Source organism: Acipenser ruthenus, chromosome 2 (genome assembly GCF_902713425.1).
Source record: "Acipenser ruthenus chromosome 2, fAciRut3.2 maternal haplotype, whole genome shotgun sequence".
In the NCBI taxonomy this organism is placed as follows: domain Eukaryota; kingdom Metazoa; phylum Chordata; class Actinopteri; order Acipenseriformes; family Acipenseridae; genus Acipenser; species Acipenser ruthenus.
The window spans coordinates 25,703,317-25,718,774 of NC_081190.1; the positions used below are offsets into that span (position 1 = coordinate 25,703,317).

The 15,458-nt window shown below is 36.8% G+C and overlaps 1 protein-coding gene across 4 annotated transcripts in view; it reads left to right on the plus strand.

Moving 5' to 3' along the window:
• The window catches only part of LOC117433312 (semaphorin-6A-like), a 57,703-nt gene that overhangs the window by 23,850 nt on the left and 18,395 nt on the right, over positions 1-15,458 (plus strand). For all 4 annotated transcript variants that reach the window (XM_034903357.2, XM_034903371.2, XM_034903364.2 and 1 more), the window contains exons 4-15: positions 2,693-2,753; positions 3,178-3,240; positions 4,359-4,460; positions 8,022-8,112; positions 9,180-9,299; positions 9,967-10,055; positions 11,167-11,384; positions 12,342-12,473; positions 13,223-13,378; positions 13,964-14,137; positions 14,851-14,991; positions 15,226-15,303. In XM_034903357.2, the coding sequence (XP_034759248.2) occupies positions 2,693-2,753; positions 3,178-3,240; positions 4,359-4,460; positions 8,022-8,112; positions 9,180-9,299; positions 9,967-10,055; positions 11,167-11,384; positions 12,342-12,473; positions 13,223-13,378; positions 13,964-14,137; positions 14,851-14,991; positions 15,226-15,303 (1,425 nt within the window). The remainder of the gene's footprint in view (positions 1-2,692; positions 2,754-3,177; positions 3,241-4,358; positions 4,461-8,021; positions 8,113-9,179; positions 9,300-9,966; positions 10,056-11,166; positions 11,385-12,341; positions 12,474-13,222; positions 13,379-13,963; positions 14,138-14,850; positions 14,992-15,225; positions 15,304-15,458) is intronic.

The window sequence follows — 15,458 nt, forward strand, 5'->3', positions numbered from 1 at the left end:
GGCAACCAAATCCAATTTCGCTGACTGAAGGTGGGAAACGGAAGTTTTGGGATTAAGGGAGTCTGTGTTAAAATAACTTCCTGAACAAAAGGCTTTACATGCATGACCAGGGAGACAAAAGAGTTAATTATGTTTGCAACTTGTAAACAAAAAATATGAAAATACCCTCAGTATTTTTCACAAGGATGTGTCTCTTATTTTGTATGTCAAATCCAGTTAAAGCTCTCTTATGGGGTTCATTGTGTTAGATGTTGCTATAGGGTGATGGCTTAAATATATAAAATAAAATATATACTGCTGGTTAACAGGATATCAGGATCTGCTTTATGCATAGTTTTTTTTTTATTATTATTCATTAAGGTTCCCTGCCATGCATTCGCCATTGATGAAAAGCAAAGGAAATAGTGGGGGTGGGGAGCTCTATTGGAAGTTAATAGTTGCCCAATGCATACTGATGAGGTTTCCTTTTTTCAAGTTCTCATAGTGATAGATTGTTTTGCAGAAAGCCCTGGGATGCACTGCATTGCCTAACAGTAGCACTTGAGAAATGAGGTTTTAGGAAAAGTGCAAGCGTTATTACCAGGGGTGCAGCAGTCCTGAGACTAAGGGCCCCCTTCATATGGTTTTGTGTTTTAGTTACAGCACACAGCTGATTTTTTTTTTTTTTTTTTTTATGTATTTCATCGCCTCTTTTCTTGTGGAAGTCTAAATATCTGTTCAGTTAAATAGTTGAATTGGCATTCATTTACTCTCTTCAAAATATACACACATACCCTTTTTGTATGTTCCTGTAAAAATGTCTCAGCTTAGAACGATTTCAGTGAAATGTGTTTTTTTTTTCACAGTACATAGTTGTAGATATTCTGTATCGATACAGAAACGTAGAATTAAATAAGGAAAGATTTATGTAAATAGGAATATTTGATGTAGACTTTCACATGATAATAAAAAAACATGATGTTGGTCGGTGGTCAAATGTATAAGGTACTTTCCGTTTAAAAATCTTCCTGTTAATTAATATAGGTATATTTGTATCTCAATTCCATCAGAATGTTGGTACCAAGCAGGATTTTCTAGAATGAAAGAAAGAAAACGACCTGCTACAAGCCTGTGGCATATAAACATGGATCAGGTGTATCTAAATTCAATTTTATCTTTATTAATGGTAAACCTGTTTTGTGAAGATAGATATTACTTTAATATTTGCTTTTAGTAATATAGCATCCATTATCATACTTATAATGGATGATTCCGCCCATTCAAACTGTTACAAGAGCTTAGTACTTTCATAAGTGCCATTTCAAAAGGCCTTTGTTAGGGGGCTTCTCTTTTATAATCCGAATTTCATCACCTTTGAAATAGTTTTTTTTTTTTTTATCATGGGGATAATGAAACGGGCATGTTGGTTCATACAAACATGACAGAACAGCCTGGAACCTATAACAATGGTGCTAATGGTCCTTTTGTTACGCAGCTTGTAAGGAAAAGGGGCAGGAACATTACACAGCAGGAAACAAATGTTGGCTTGCATAGGCATGACTGAAGGTTCAGGCACTGTTTACCTTGCCTTGTTTATATAGAGTCAGCTTTTCCGAGATGTTTCTAGTTACAATGACGCATTTAGTCTCTTGGTTGTTTAGCTGTAAATAAGCAATTTGTATAGAGACAGACTAAATGTTCACCTCTCTTAAGTGGAGGCAGAGGCAGAAATGAGAAATGCCACAATAGCCATTTCGCATTGTTCAGTGTGTGGGAGTAGTTTTAGATGGGCAAATTAAAATCTAAAATACCCCTTTTTAATATGAAAATTACCATTTGACAGCTGCTTTGATTCAGTCGTGTAGTTTGTGTGTTTGAGGACAGAAAATGATACCCTTGTCACTACAGCTCGCTCAACACTAATAAAACAATTTTGATGTTCAAGGAGCTGGTGGCAGTGCAGTAGCCTTGAAAACCCTCCTGTGTTGGGGAGGAGCAATGAATGAAAATGACTGTTTCCCCAAACTCTAATAATTTGGTTTAATGAGCATTGAACTCTTAGAGCTAACTGTAAAGCATAATCACGCAGAGGCTCACTAAACCGAAATAACCTGCCGTCCAGACAAAAATACATTTGTAGGTAATTCTAAACCAATTAAACAATGATGAACCTGGTTCCAACCCTTTTTTTAGCTAATATATTCATCACCTTTCCTCCTTATTATATGTAGTGGTATGGCCTGTAAGAATGGTTAATAAACATCTTTAAAAAACATGTTGTTGCTATTTGCCTTTTTGACTCAAAGATTGGCATGTTTAGAGAACTAGAATTCTCAGCAAAACAGGAAGGTATGCAGTGTATGCACACTTAATATAAACTTTCCTGAGGGAAAACCATCTGAGGGTAATTGACCTGAACTCTGTAGAAAAAACACAACAGTAAAGTGTATTTTTTTTACACTCCATCTGTATACAATGCCTTCCAGGGAAACAGTAACGCATTTGTTTGAAACGGCAGTAAACCACTTACCTACGTCTGACTTCTGAGAACTGATGGTTCTATAAAACAGCCACACGCAAAGTACAGCTAGCCCAATGTTTTAAAAACCCCTGCTGCTGTTTTAAAAAATATATATCATATACCTGTACTAAAATGTAGATTTCCACAATTCCGTTTTTCTTTATGTTTTTCCTTTGTTTTCCTTCTTTCCAGGGATCATATTTATACCGTTGATATGGATACATCACATTCAGAAGAAATATTTTTTAACAAAGTAAGTGAAATCCTATTTTTGAATAGCCTTTGTAGTTTTAGTTCTCGCTACCTCTGTGTGTTCTAATTCCCTGAATATTCCGAAGCCTTAGAAGGATCAAATTGTGACCCTATTAACATGATCCTATCAGGAATCAAGTGACGTTTACAGTAAGTGCTCCTTAGCAAAGAGGAGAAAAACACTTGTCCTTGTTGTCATGACTTTTACAAATGGAAGCATTAAAAGAATTCTACCTTCTGGCCTACTGCATTCCCCTATTTTATATAGATATGCTTAGATTTATTTTATTTTCTTAAATTGCTTTTTGCTATCAGATGAATTGAAAGGGATTTTACTTCTTTGCCTCAAGAAAGCAGTTGCTTTGAACATCAAATACAATAACGTCTTTGCCTCAATTGATTTGCCTTTTTTTCGCTCTTTGTAGAAATTGACATGGAAGTCTAGACAAGCTGACGTTGACACTTGCAGAATGAAGGGAAAACACAAGGTATGCTGGTTTATGTTGGAACTTGAATATTCTGTTGTACTGTCGGTTCGTTTTCAGTTTCCATGTACTGTACCTTTTCTCCTCATTCATAGACACACTTGCCCACACATCCACATGCTCTGTTGGCAGCAGTTGAAGTGATGTCCAGTCCCACACATTCTTAAAGTATTTGGGAATATCAGCTGCCATGCCAAGACTATTGCTCATCTTTTTAAATATAGTACCTGTTGCTGTCTTAGTTATCTGGCACCATGGCATACAGTATGAGGATACTTGAAGTAAACCAATATAGTGTATCCTGGAGTGACACCAGCATTTTTTTTTTTTTTTTACTGACCAATAATGTTTTATACTGAACTGTTAACTAACCACTACAGAAACCACCTCTTTGCCAGATAAACTTTTGCTTCATGTCAATTTCTTGTCTTTTCCTAAAATCATTACCTGTGTGCCTGCATGACAGGACACTGTATAGAGGTGTATACTTTGACCTGAATTAATTACCCTTCATTTGCATTGGCAGATACTTATTTTCCTTTTAGGCCTTTATGCCAGCTTTATTAGTTGCTGTGACAGGGTAGCGCCACGGCCTAAGATGTTACCGGCAGGAATTAGAGACTCAAGAGACAGAAGCTGCAGTGAAGCGCTGTTGCGAATGTTTAATTAACAAAAATAAACCATAAACACGGCACGAAAATAAAAGGCTCACACCAAACTGTGATTGTTGGTCAGGGACAGAATTAACCCCATCCCTGCCAACCTTACATTCACACACACACTCTACATAAGCAGGGCTTTTGCTCTGCCACAGCTGCTTAGTGTTTCAGTGGAGGTTTCTCTATCAGGAATATTGGGTTTCTTGTGTTCAGTAATTTAGTAGTATTGCTTTTGCGTATTAGCAGATGCAGCCTTGGAACTGTCACCGGTGGCTTTATTTTATGTATTTATTTGTATTCATTTGTTCATTTTAATGCCATGCCAGTTACATTTATATACTGTCATGCATCAAATCCACTTTACAAATTAAAAGCAGATCCAGTACCAATTAAACAATTGTATTTATTACTTAAAATATTTTCCTAAAATGCTCATTACTCATGTTATTTTGTGTCTTTTAGGATGAATGTCATAATTTTATCAAGGTGTTGCTGCAAAAAAACAACGACACCTTGTTTGTGTGCGGGACAAATGCCTTTAACCCATCTTGCAAAACCTACAAGGTATGTTTTTTTTATTTGGTTTGTTTTTCTTGGTGATGCGAGATATAATGAATTTAACAGTTCATTTTGATGCTGTATAGGAGAGAGTACAACAAGCTGCATAAAATGTGGTGTTTTAAAAAAAACTAAATATGGTTGTTTGGTTGATACACATTTTTAGGAAACAGATACATTATCTTTCCAGTGTTTTGTCATCCCATTTTTCCTTAAATGTGTTAATTTCGTTTTTTTCAACTTAAAAAATAAAGCTCAAGATATGTATTGTATGGATTTGCTGCCAGAGCCCAGTTGTTCTATAAACGAGTGAGTAATGGAAAACCTGTGTTGCTAATAGAGAATCAGACACCATTGTGCAGGACTGTGGTTACATTTGTGCTGAGTCTAATTTATATCCGTATAACCTAAGAATCCTCTTCAAGTAATCATGAAACAACTTAAAATTCACCATATGCAAATATATTTATTCTTCTATTATTATTATTATTTATTTCTTAGCAGATGCCCTTATCCAGGGCGACTTACAATTGTTACAAGATATCACATTATACATTATTTCACATTATACAGATATCACATTATTTTACATACAATTACCCATTTATACAGTTGGGTTTTTACTGGAGCAATCTAGGTAAAGTACCTTGCTCAAGGGTACAACAGCAGTGTCCCCCACTGGGGATTGAACCCACCACCCTCCGGTCAAGAGTCCAGAGCCCTAACCACTACTCCACACTGCTGCCCTTCTAGTTTTACTCACTGCCTATTGCCTGTCCAAATGGAATTACCAGGAATAGTATTCTATCTCTATAAGTTGGTAGCAAAAGCTAAATTATGAAAGGTTTTTGTTTTTTTGTGCATGTGACAATATAGAGGTTTATCTCTGCAGAATAGATCCCTAGAGCCACATCCTGTATTGCTACATGCAACACGCCCTGGGAACACATTTTAGCTGGGATTCCTCTTTAAATGCTTGTTAGCCAATTCCCACGTTTTTGATTAAAGGATATTGGAAGCAAAGTTTGTTAAAAAAAATTGTGATAAGCTGTTTGGTTCTCTAGGGAACTGACAAATCCTACTTCTGTGAAAAACAAAAAAATAAAGAGATGATCAGCATAGCCAAGGTTCCTGCTGGTGAGGAGATGGACACTGCCAGCACTATAATCATATATCAGATCTGCAGTGCTGCAGAGACGCGGCATGACTGAGTGGCACAGGAAATGAGTAACGCGGGAAGTAATGAGCAAATAAAAGACAGTTTGATGATTGAGAAAAAGGTTGTGAAGATGTGCATTTGGTGATGTTATCTAATCAGCAACTCCATCTGCTGTGCGCTGTAGCAATCTGTAGGTCTTTTTTGTTAAACAATTGCACTCCCTTTTATTTAAAATGATAGAATTAGCTTGACAAAAACATATCTTCTAATGTAGCCTAATTGAAAGGAGGACCCGTCTGCAATCATCGACAGTTTCAGCAGCAGCCTCCTCAGCAGAAGAGACCTCTTTTAATGTGATTGGTTTACCAGCTGCTTAGCTGTAGTGCCTGGAAGAAAAAGCGGCAGCACGTGTGCCCCTCCACCTTGGCTGCAATTTCCACCCCTCCCTGTGCGATAGGCGTGAATGGAGCTTCTGTTCAGGGTTGGGCTCATTTCACATTAATCAGAGCCGCTTGATAGGGAGAGCGAACATTTATACAAATGGTTCTGTCGGTAGCATCCCTTCTATCATCCCTGTCCCAGTCTGCAGCCACCTCCATTTTCAACCCAAACGTTTAGCTTTTTCTAACACTTCCTGGCACAGTTAATGTTAATAACAAATACCTGTGACTGTGCCGCCTCTTGGGAGCTGGCTATTGTATACCTCTATTTCTTTTGTTTTATCCCTGATGTTTTGATTCAATGCCAGGTTAATAGCTCCTGCAGCTGCTTTGCTTCTGTGATATAATGCCTGTATTGATTACATCACACGTTGCCACCCTTGCTGAATTGTGCTGAGGTTTGCAGAAGGTCACAAGGATACCTGCAATGACTTTGGCTGCTGGTTATTTTCCACTGTTACTAATGACTGGGAATGCCTTTGACAGACCAAAACAGTGGACATTGATACCTTGGCTTCACTGGTTCAGAGCGAAAGTGCAGATGAGAGTGGAATGTTGTGATTCATATTGAATAAACGGGTCAGGAGATTCAAATTCATCACTGTACATTTATGTGGCTGCAGTACAAAGAAGCCCAGGCTGGATTGAGTTTGTGAAAAGCCAGTTTCTCCCCTATAATTCACCGTAACATTTTTTTTAAAAATTTTATTTTTTCAGATTTTAAGGGGGAGTCTAATTATTAACCACAATTTAATGGATTTGTGAATATGCTTTAAGCTATGATATTAATTTATTTTATATTACTGTAGTGTAGAGTGTTTTAAATGTGTTTTTATTTATTTATTTATTTATTTATTTATTTATTTATTTATTTATTTTTAATATAAATAAAATAATGTACTAGGGTACCTCCTCAGGAACTGATTCAAACTAACACTTACTAGACTTTCACATTTACTGAATTTTAAGGAATTGTTAAAACTAAATAAAGATGTTAAAGCTTCCAGATCAAAAAGGATTTTTTAGCTCCTTATTGAACCCTCCCCTCCTTTTAAATGCTTTTGTTCAGGAGAGTGGTTTTATTGGCACAACAGCTAACTTGTCTTTCTTGTACTAGTAGTTTTGAGAGAGAATTTGGCTACATTTCACTTGTCTAATTTCACAAATGCCTTAGTTTAAAGTAAGGGAATTCTAATTTGTTCTAAGCTGCTGAGTCTCAACCAAGTTCTCCTGCATTTGATAATAAATCTAAGGTTTAAGGGCAGATAATAGATTAAAAAAAGTACTGAAAATTATTCAAATCAAATGTTGTATATACAGTAAGAGAGCTGTTTCTGTATTTGATAAAAACCTCGATTTTCTATAGACCTCTCACATCTCCTGTTTGTCTGTGTGTACAGCACCATTCAGCTGAACTTGACGAGGTTAGATTGCTGAATACGTGCCAGAAACCACAGACCGCAGAGTTCCTTGCAGTGACTTAACAACGAGACAGAAAGGTTCTAGTAAGGCAAACTCTAACCCCAGGCTCTAACCCCCGAGAAATAAATATAACAAATTTAAGTACATTAGCAGTACAATGGGGGAAGCCCAAAGCTACTAAAAAAACAAATATGGTTGTTGAAGTCATTTTAGTATGCTCTAGAGAAAGAAAACAGAGTGTGGTCTCTTATTATATTTCCCTTTTGGTGGGGACTGTGTAGCTGTAGTTTCAGTAAAATGGGTGGAAGAGTTGGAAAGTGAATTCTTGACAGACTGTCATATTTGACAGATACCTGGTTTCCTAACAATGTAATTACACCTGCACAAAGGTCCTGAATGTGGCAAAAAAATAAATAAATAAATAAATAAAAAAGTCCCTGGCTGGCTGGTGGAAATATTAGTTTACCATGTCATCTATATTTTGAGATGTTGTATTTGTATTGAAGAACAAAACATTTCACAATTGAATACGTGTTTGACTTTCAGATGGATTCCTTGGATATCCATGGAGAGGAGATCAGCGGAATGGCCAGGTGCCCCTATGATGCAAAACATGCAAATGTGGCCCTGTTTGCTGGTGAGTTATCACACCCTGCAAATCTTCCACTTGTGTTCACAGATATTTAATAGATTCAAGATACAGACGGATTGGAAGTATCCAAGATTATTCATCTGCAGCGTCACTAATTCAGAAGCACAATCTTGCTGCATCGTTAAAATAATCATTTTATATCCACATCAAGGTCCTAATCTGCTTGTTCTGCTCATTCAGTGGGGTGAATGTGCCGGTTAACATTTCTGACTTTTTCATATATCCATTTGCTTCCAGTACAGCTCTTGTTGACCTTTAGTAACTAAATGAATAGCCAGTTATTCAGCATTGGTAATGTTTTTACAATTACTCTTTGCAGTATTTCCATCTGTACTATACATACTTTAAATTCTATCCAGGATAGTCCAAGATGCATTATCAACATGCGCAAGTAAATAAGTCATAAGTAAATAAAGGGAGTTTTCTCAATTAATAAATCATCAGGGATAAGGAGCCAGGATTATTCCTCTTGCTCTCATTCTCCTCTTTTCCTGACAGGACAATACTGTATGCAGTGCTCTACTGTATAAACACATTTCTACCCCTAAGAGATAGTGAGATATTCATCATTGGGTAACATGCTTGCTTGAATAAATGGGATACTTATCCAAGACTAATATGTGCTGAGCGAACTCTTTAAAATCAAACCAGACACACTGCTGTACATTTGGTTTCAGGGAATTCCAACACTTTACATGGGATTCATCAAATTAACATCAGCAAAATAGGGAATCTTTAGGGTTCTTCCCTCAAATGTAAATCCCTGGCTTTGTCTGAACTTCCTATCCAATGTGTGAGCTTTTTGGAATATATGATTTAGCAGCAGTGATATGCATTGCTGCTTTCTCAATTAGTATCCTTTTTTTGTATTTTACTAAAACAGGATTAGGATTACCCCTTAATTTCTGACAGAGCTATAAATCTTACTGCCCCACCAATTATGCATTTAATATTTCCAGTCTAGTCTTCCAAAACGCACTGAAATTATTCCAGCCATCTAGCTTTTGACTGAAGTGGGAAAGTCATTGTTGTTCTCTTTCTTCCATCTCCAGATGGTAAGCTTTACTCCGCCACGGTAACAGATTTCCTAGCAATCGATGCTGTCATTTATCGGAGTCTTGGAGACAGTCCAACTTTGCGGACAGTCAAACACGACTCAAAATGGTTGAAAGGTGAGTAAACAGAAGTGTGCATCTGAAAAGCTTGGAACATGGATGGAAATACAGTTAGCTGTCTTGTGGGTCAAATCACAGAATAGGCAGTGGGCCCTGGCAGTTTGAGTTGAGGAAAATGGTGACAGATGCCATGAAGTGGTGTTTATTGAACTAAGAGCCAGGCGGTATCCAATCCCATTCCAACCACTGATTTAATATTGCTATATTTAATATCTAATATTGCATGTGGTGACCTTTTAGTACTTGAATTATGACTTTAATAGCTTTTAGCTTCTCCGGTACCTTAAATTGGAAATTTGGTCACATTTTTGACATTGCAGAGCATGTAGAATGAATTCAATATATATATTAATGCAAACAAGATGTATATATTGTCTGTTCCCTGACTTTTCAAAGCCACAGTTTTGGCTTTCTGATTTGTTTAGAAATACTGTAGCCTGGGCTTCAAAGTAAGACATATAATGACTTTCCATTAATGCGGTTAGAAGCCCTTTAATTACATTATAATATGGTGCCAGTCGTGGATAATGTAAAAAGTTTTGCACAATAACAATAGTCTCTGTGGCTATTGACATTGATTTAGTTTCGCCTGTAGCTCTGCCGTGATTATTTGCGGCAGTCTTTTCCTGTATGTTTATTTTGTTTTTGTTCTTTTTTGTTACAGAGCCGTACTTTGTGCAGGCAGTGAATTATGGCGACTACATCTACTTCTTCTTTCGGGAAATCGCTGTGGAGTACAACAGCATGGGGAAGGTAAGGCTGAACTGGTGTAAATAGGAGCAAACTCTTCTCCCCATTGGAAAAGAATATGAGCTTAAAGTGGTTCATGAAAACAGGCTGGCGTTCTCGATAAGACCAGAAGCTGAATAAAATGTTGGCTGGGCCACAAATACAAGCTAGCTGTATTGCTTGGTTATTAAATGCAGCATCCATTTCAAGTCTTGATCACGTACCGTTTTAATTGATTCCGTTTTGTATGGAGTTCTAACTTCAATTTTATAACAGAAAGCCAAGATTCGTTTATAATATTAAGCTTTTTTCCTGCTTTGTGATCCTTATAAAATGGATTTTAATATTATTTTTTAAATTATTTCTAGTATTGCAGCTCAAGACAGTAGCTACTTCATAAAGTGTCCTATGAAGGACCACGCTGTTTGTACATTTTATGTCTGGAACCTGGGGACATTTTCTTGAATTTCAATATAGAGGATGTAAACAAAAGTGAAGAATACTGTTTTTGTGATGTGCTCATACAAAAAAAATATCCTTCCAGTCTTATCCCACATTGAAAGATCATCAGATAGGACAATAGGAACACCTTTTTATTATTATTTAAACCCATCAAAGGACAATCAACCAAGCTTGCACATTTTTTAAGCTATTTTATTATATTCTTATGTTATAGGAATATTACCTACTGCAAGGCGATCTTGGATATGATAGCTTTATGTTGTAATTCTGAAGGTCACGATATGGAGGTTAGAAAGCCAAAGCTAAGTAACCTTTGTGAAAATGAGTTTTTGAATGCTTCTAAAGGATTTATGGCCTTATTATAAATGTCAGAATTGAAAGGTCTCTGAATACTCTGCTTTAGAACACCACTTAGAAAGATAAGAAATAACGGCCTAGCTATGTAGTCATTGCTTTAGAATTCACACACATTGTTTTGATCTTCTGTTAAACAGTGAAATACAATATGCTTTGGGCAATATGTGGGGGGAACTGTAGGGACGATTACTATACGCTATTAAATATTATTACAAAATGCTGCCATGCCAGTGTACAGTGAATGTAGCATATGAATACAGTAGGCAGTCGATGAGCTGAAGTGCTCAGGTTTGACACACAGGGTATTTGTGTTCAGGTGGTGTTCCCCAGGGTTGCCCGGGTGTGTAAGAGTGATCGGGGAGGATCTCAGAGGGTGCTGGAGAAACAGTGGACCTCGTTCCTCAAAGCCCGCCTCAACTGCTCTGTCCCCGGGGATTCACACTTCTACTTCAATATCCTCCAGGCAGTGACCGACGTCATCCGGATAAACGGGCGCGATGTTGTCATGGCTACATTCTCAACACCTTATAACAGGTGACTAGGAGCTCTACAGCTGCCAGATTTGTTTCTCACATAATATCTTTTTTATATAGATTTTTTTTGTTTCCTCATTAAATAGTTTTGTTATTGTATGTGTCACTGAAGCGTGCCCTGTTGTGTTAGTAGATCCCATTTATTTTAGGTTATATGACCAGTACCTTTTAGACAGTGAATTATTAAAAAAAAAAAAAAAAATGATAATGCCGTTTGAGGCATTTTTTTATTCTCATCTGGTAATGTGCATTTAAAGAGCTATATAAAACATTATAAGTCCTGAATGGGTTAAGAGCAATAATTACGTAAAATGGATAGGTATTATCTTGGGAGATATATTGTCTCTAAATGTGTGCTTGTATTTGTGTGATGTGGGTATGAGTAAAAATGTAAGATAACATTATTCTTTATTTAAAGAATAAAGGGACATAATAAATCATCTGGAAGCCACGATCCTCCATTTCATACATGTATTTTTTATTATTATTTCAAAGTTTAATTAAGAAATAAAACCATAAACATAACATGTGTCTAACGGCCCATTTAGACCTAGAACATTTAGATCAATTTTTGATTAGGTCATATATTTGAATTAACGAAGAGAAATAAATAAGAAGCATGGTAACGCATTGCTTTATGTTTCACTGAGATAAAGCCTTTGCTAAACAATCATTAAACTGACAGAGGGCCTACATGTAATGTCTTTGTTTCTGGACATAACTAATTCTCCCATATTTGTGTTATTTACAGCTAACATTATGAACATAATAGAATCTGTTCTCTGTTGCTGTTGCTGCAGTCTGCAGGTGCCAGTTACTGTCATGAATCCAAGGTTTACTTTGTTTCTAAATAATTAGCCTTTAAAAGCAAAGTTTGAATTGAAACTGTGTTTCTGTGAATTGTATGCATGTTTCCTAGCGGAGTAAGTAATAAGTGCTTGGAAATGTCAATTTGCAGCATCCCTGGGTCTGCTGTCTGTGCCTATGACATGGAAGATGTTGCTAACGCCTTTACTGGAAGATTCAAAGAGCAGAAGTCCCCGGACTCCACTTGGACGCCAGTCCCTGAAGAGAAAGTACCCAAACCAAGGTAAACATGACATTTGTCAGAATTTGCAAACACAAAAAAACTGAAGAAGCAAAAATAACAATCAAGGAAATACAGCTGAAAAATTGGGCTTAAAAACAAACAATTTTTTCATACAGCTTACTATATCTCTGTAATTGCACTTTCTTTGTACTGGCTTCTGTTGGATTAGGAGCATGTGTTTAACAAAATGTGTTTTAAACTGTGTGGTATTATTGTTTATGCCATGAAAAGGGAAGGGTTGACAGTGTAAAGTATAAAAACAGATGCTGTCACACTTACACTAACTGATGTACCAAAATAAATATCTTCCATAAACTCAAAGCGATTTCCAAGTTTCCCAGAAAATTTACTTCTTCCAGTTGAGAAAACTGTTATTAGCATTTAATTTCCCGACAACTGTAATGGATCCTTTGTCTTGAATATTGTATTGCAAGCGTCTGAGTTATGCATTTAAAACATCAAAGCGTCTCCATTGTGTACTTTTTTCCCAACTGGTGAAGGGCCAAGTATTGTTCCCATCGGATCTGTATTCAGTTCAGTGAAATCTAACTAATGACAAAGAAATGCACCCAGAGGATGTCCAGTAAATGGTTTCATCGGATGCATTTTGCAATGTTTAGCTTTTTCTGTCGGCCTATTAGTATGCGTGTTCATAAGCTCCCATGTTTACTAAGCAGTTCATTTAGAGTACTGTCTGTTTTCACTGCTTTTTCATCCTCACAATCGCCCCCTTTGTCCTTCCGTGACAGGCCTGGTTGTTGTGCCGGATCAGCATCGCTAGAAAAGTACAAAACGTCCAATGAATTCCCAGATGACACCTTGAACTTCATTAAAATGCACCCCTTAATGGATGAGTCGGTATCTTCCATTGCAAACAGACCATGGTTCCTAAAGACAATGGTCAGGTGAGTACTCAAGCCTGTATTGTGGATTAGGGTTACAAAGTGCCTCATTACAGTGTGAGCTATGGTAGTTGTAGCCTTCCAGTGTTCACTTACAAATTAGCCAGCTTTCAGCCTAATTGTATCATTTGATTGCTGTGCATCTCAAGATGGCAGCTGATTGCCTGGATATTTTATTCAGGCTTTTCAGGTATTAAAAGGATTTGGATGGACTGTAAAGTGTCCTCAGCCCTGTATAATTAATTTGGAGTCTACCTTTTTCATGGAGTTTTCCTGGTTGGCAATTCAGGACATTGTTTTGTTAATGTAGTAAACTCATTAATTATGATTTTCTGCCTTCTTACCTTCTTTGTTTGGTCTATTTTGTAGTTTTGTTTCAATAAAAATGTGAACATTTCTTTAGGGTCCTGGCAAACAGGAGAACACTTTAGACATTTACGACTAAGATAAAATATACTGCACAAGGTGTCATTGAAGTAATGAGTAAAATTTGCACACAATTAATTGGCAAATGAGCTTGAATTAATCGTGTTGTTTTTTTTTTTCTTTTGTATTTTTGTATTATTTTTTTTTTTTTACTATATGTAGATATCGGCTAACCCGGATTGCTGTAGATAATGCTGCTGGACCTTATCAGAATCACACTGTTGTTTTCCTTGGATCCGAGAAAGGCATTATTTTAAAATTCCTGGCCAAAATGAGCAGCGGTTTCCTAAATGACAGCCTATTCCTGGAGGAGCTGAATGTCTACAACCCAGAGAAGTGTGTATCTCATTAGGTCCCCGACGAAAGCCTTCCAAGCAGATTACTTCTCTGTCATTTAAATTGTTTTATTAAGTTTCATTGCAATATAGTGGTTAGCAAATTAGAGAGTTCTCTTGGAACCATTCTGCCGATTTCCTTTTTTCCACAAATACCATGCATGTGGATAACGGATAATCACTGTTAAAGGTTTCCTTTGCATTTAACTTTTCCCAACCAAAGGAAACTCAAACATAGGAAATCAAATACATTCCAAATGTAATTATAAGTTACCAGAGATTTTCTAACGGTAGTGCATGTTAATGGATGTGCCAATCCTTTTCTGTTACAAACAGTAACCTTGGCTTTCATCCAAATGACTTTGTGGTTAGCGTAGGTGACTTTGGATTAGGGGCTTGTTTGGTTTGATTGCTGACAGTATTACACAGACTACAAAAGCCTTAAATGAGAACTATGATGCAGGCTATCTGCCTTACAGTATGTTGAAGATTAACAAATCCTACTTGGCTCAAGAAACAAGAGTTAGCCTCTCAGTCATGGATACTGAGAGTACATTTATTACTTTAGGGCCCCCTGCTGCCAAGCATAAATGGAGAGAAACTAAGAATGCTGTGCAGCTGAAGAGTAGACATGTCTGACCTCTTCTTCATTATGAACCTAGGTCATTTTCAACAGTGTCACTTACCATGCATATGTGTCCTTGTTTGTATCAGATGCAGCATTGATGGTGTGGAGGATAAGAGGATTGTTGGTATGCAGCTAGACAAGCAGGGCAATTCTCTTTTTGTGGCTTTCTCCTCCTGTGTCGTGAAAGTACCACTCTCAAGATGTGAGTGGCATGGCAAATGCAAAAAGTAAGTCAACTTGCAAATAACTCATAACAACTCGACTAACACGGTAATTCTAAAAAGAGCTGAGTCGATGTAATCATTGATTTAGAACCAAAATTTCAAGAAGACAAACTCATAGTTTATTCCAGGCTAAGAGTCTGAGGGCAATAAAAGTGTAATGTTGAAATAATGCAAACTAACGGCTAAATCTCTCAGGTCATTTTAATGATTTATTTTTATATATATCTCATCATAAAGGTCTTGTATTGCGTCACGTGACCCTTACTGTGTATGGGTGAAAGAAGGAGCATGCACAGAAGTCTTACCTGACACCAAGTAAGCCACTGCTAAAATCTATTATATTTACTTGTCTGAATTCATTATTGTTCTCGTCTGAGGATTACCAATGTTGTTTTGAATTTGTCTGTATTCCAATGCAGGATGTTTTCCCTTCCTGTTTTTCAGTAGACAAAGGTTACAGGAAATGTGTT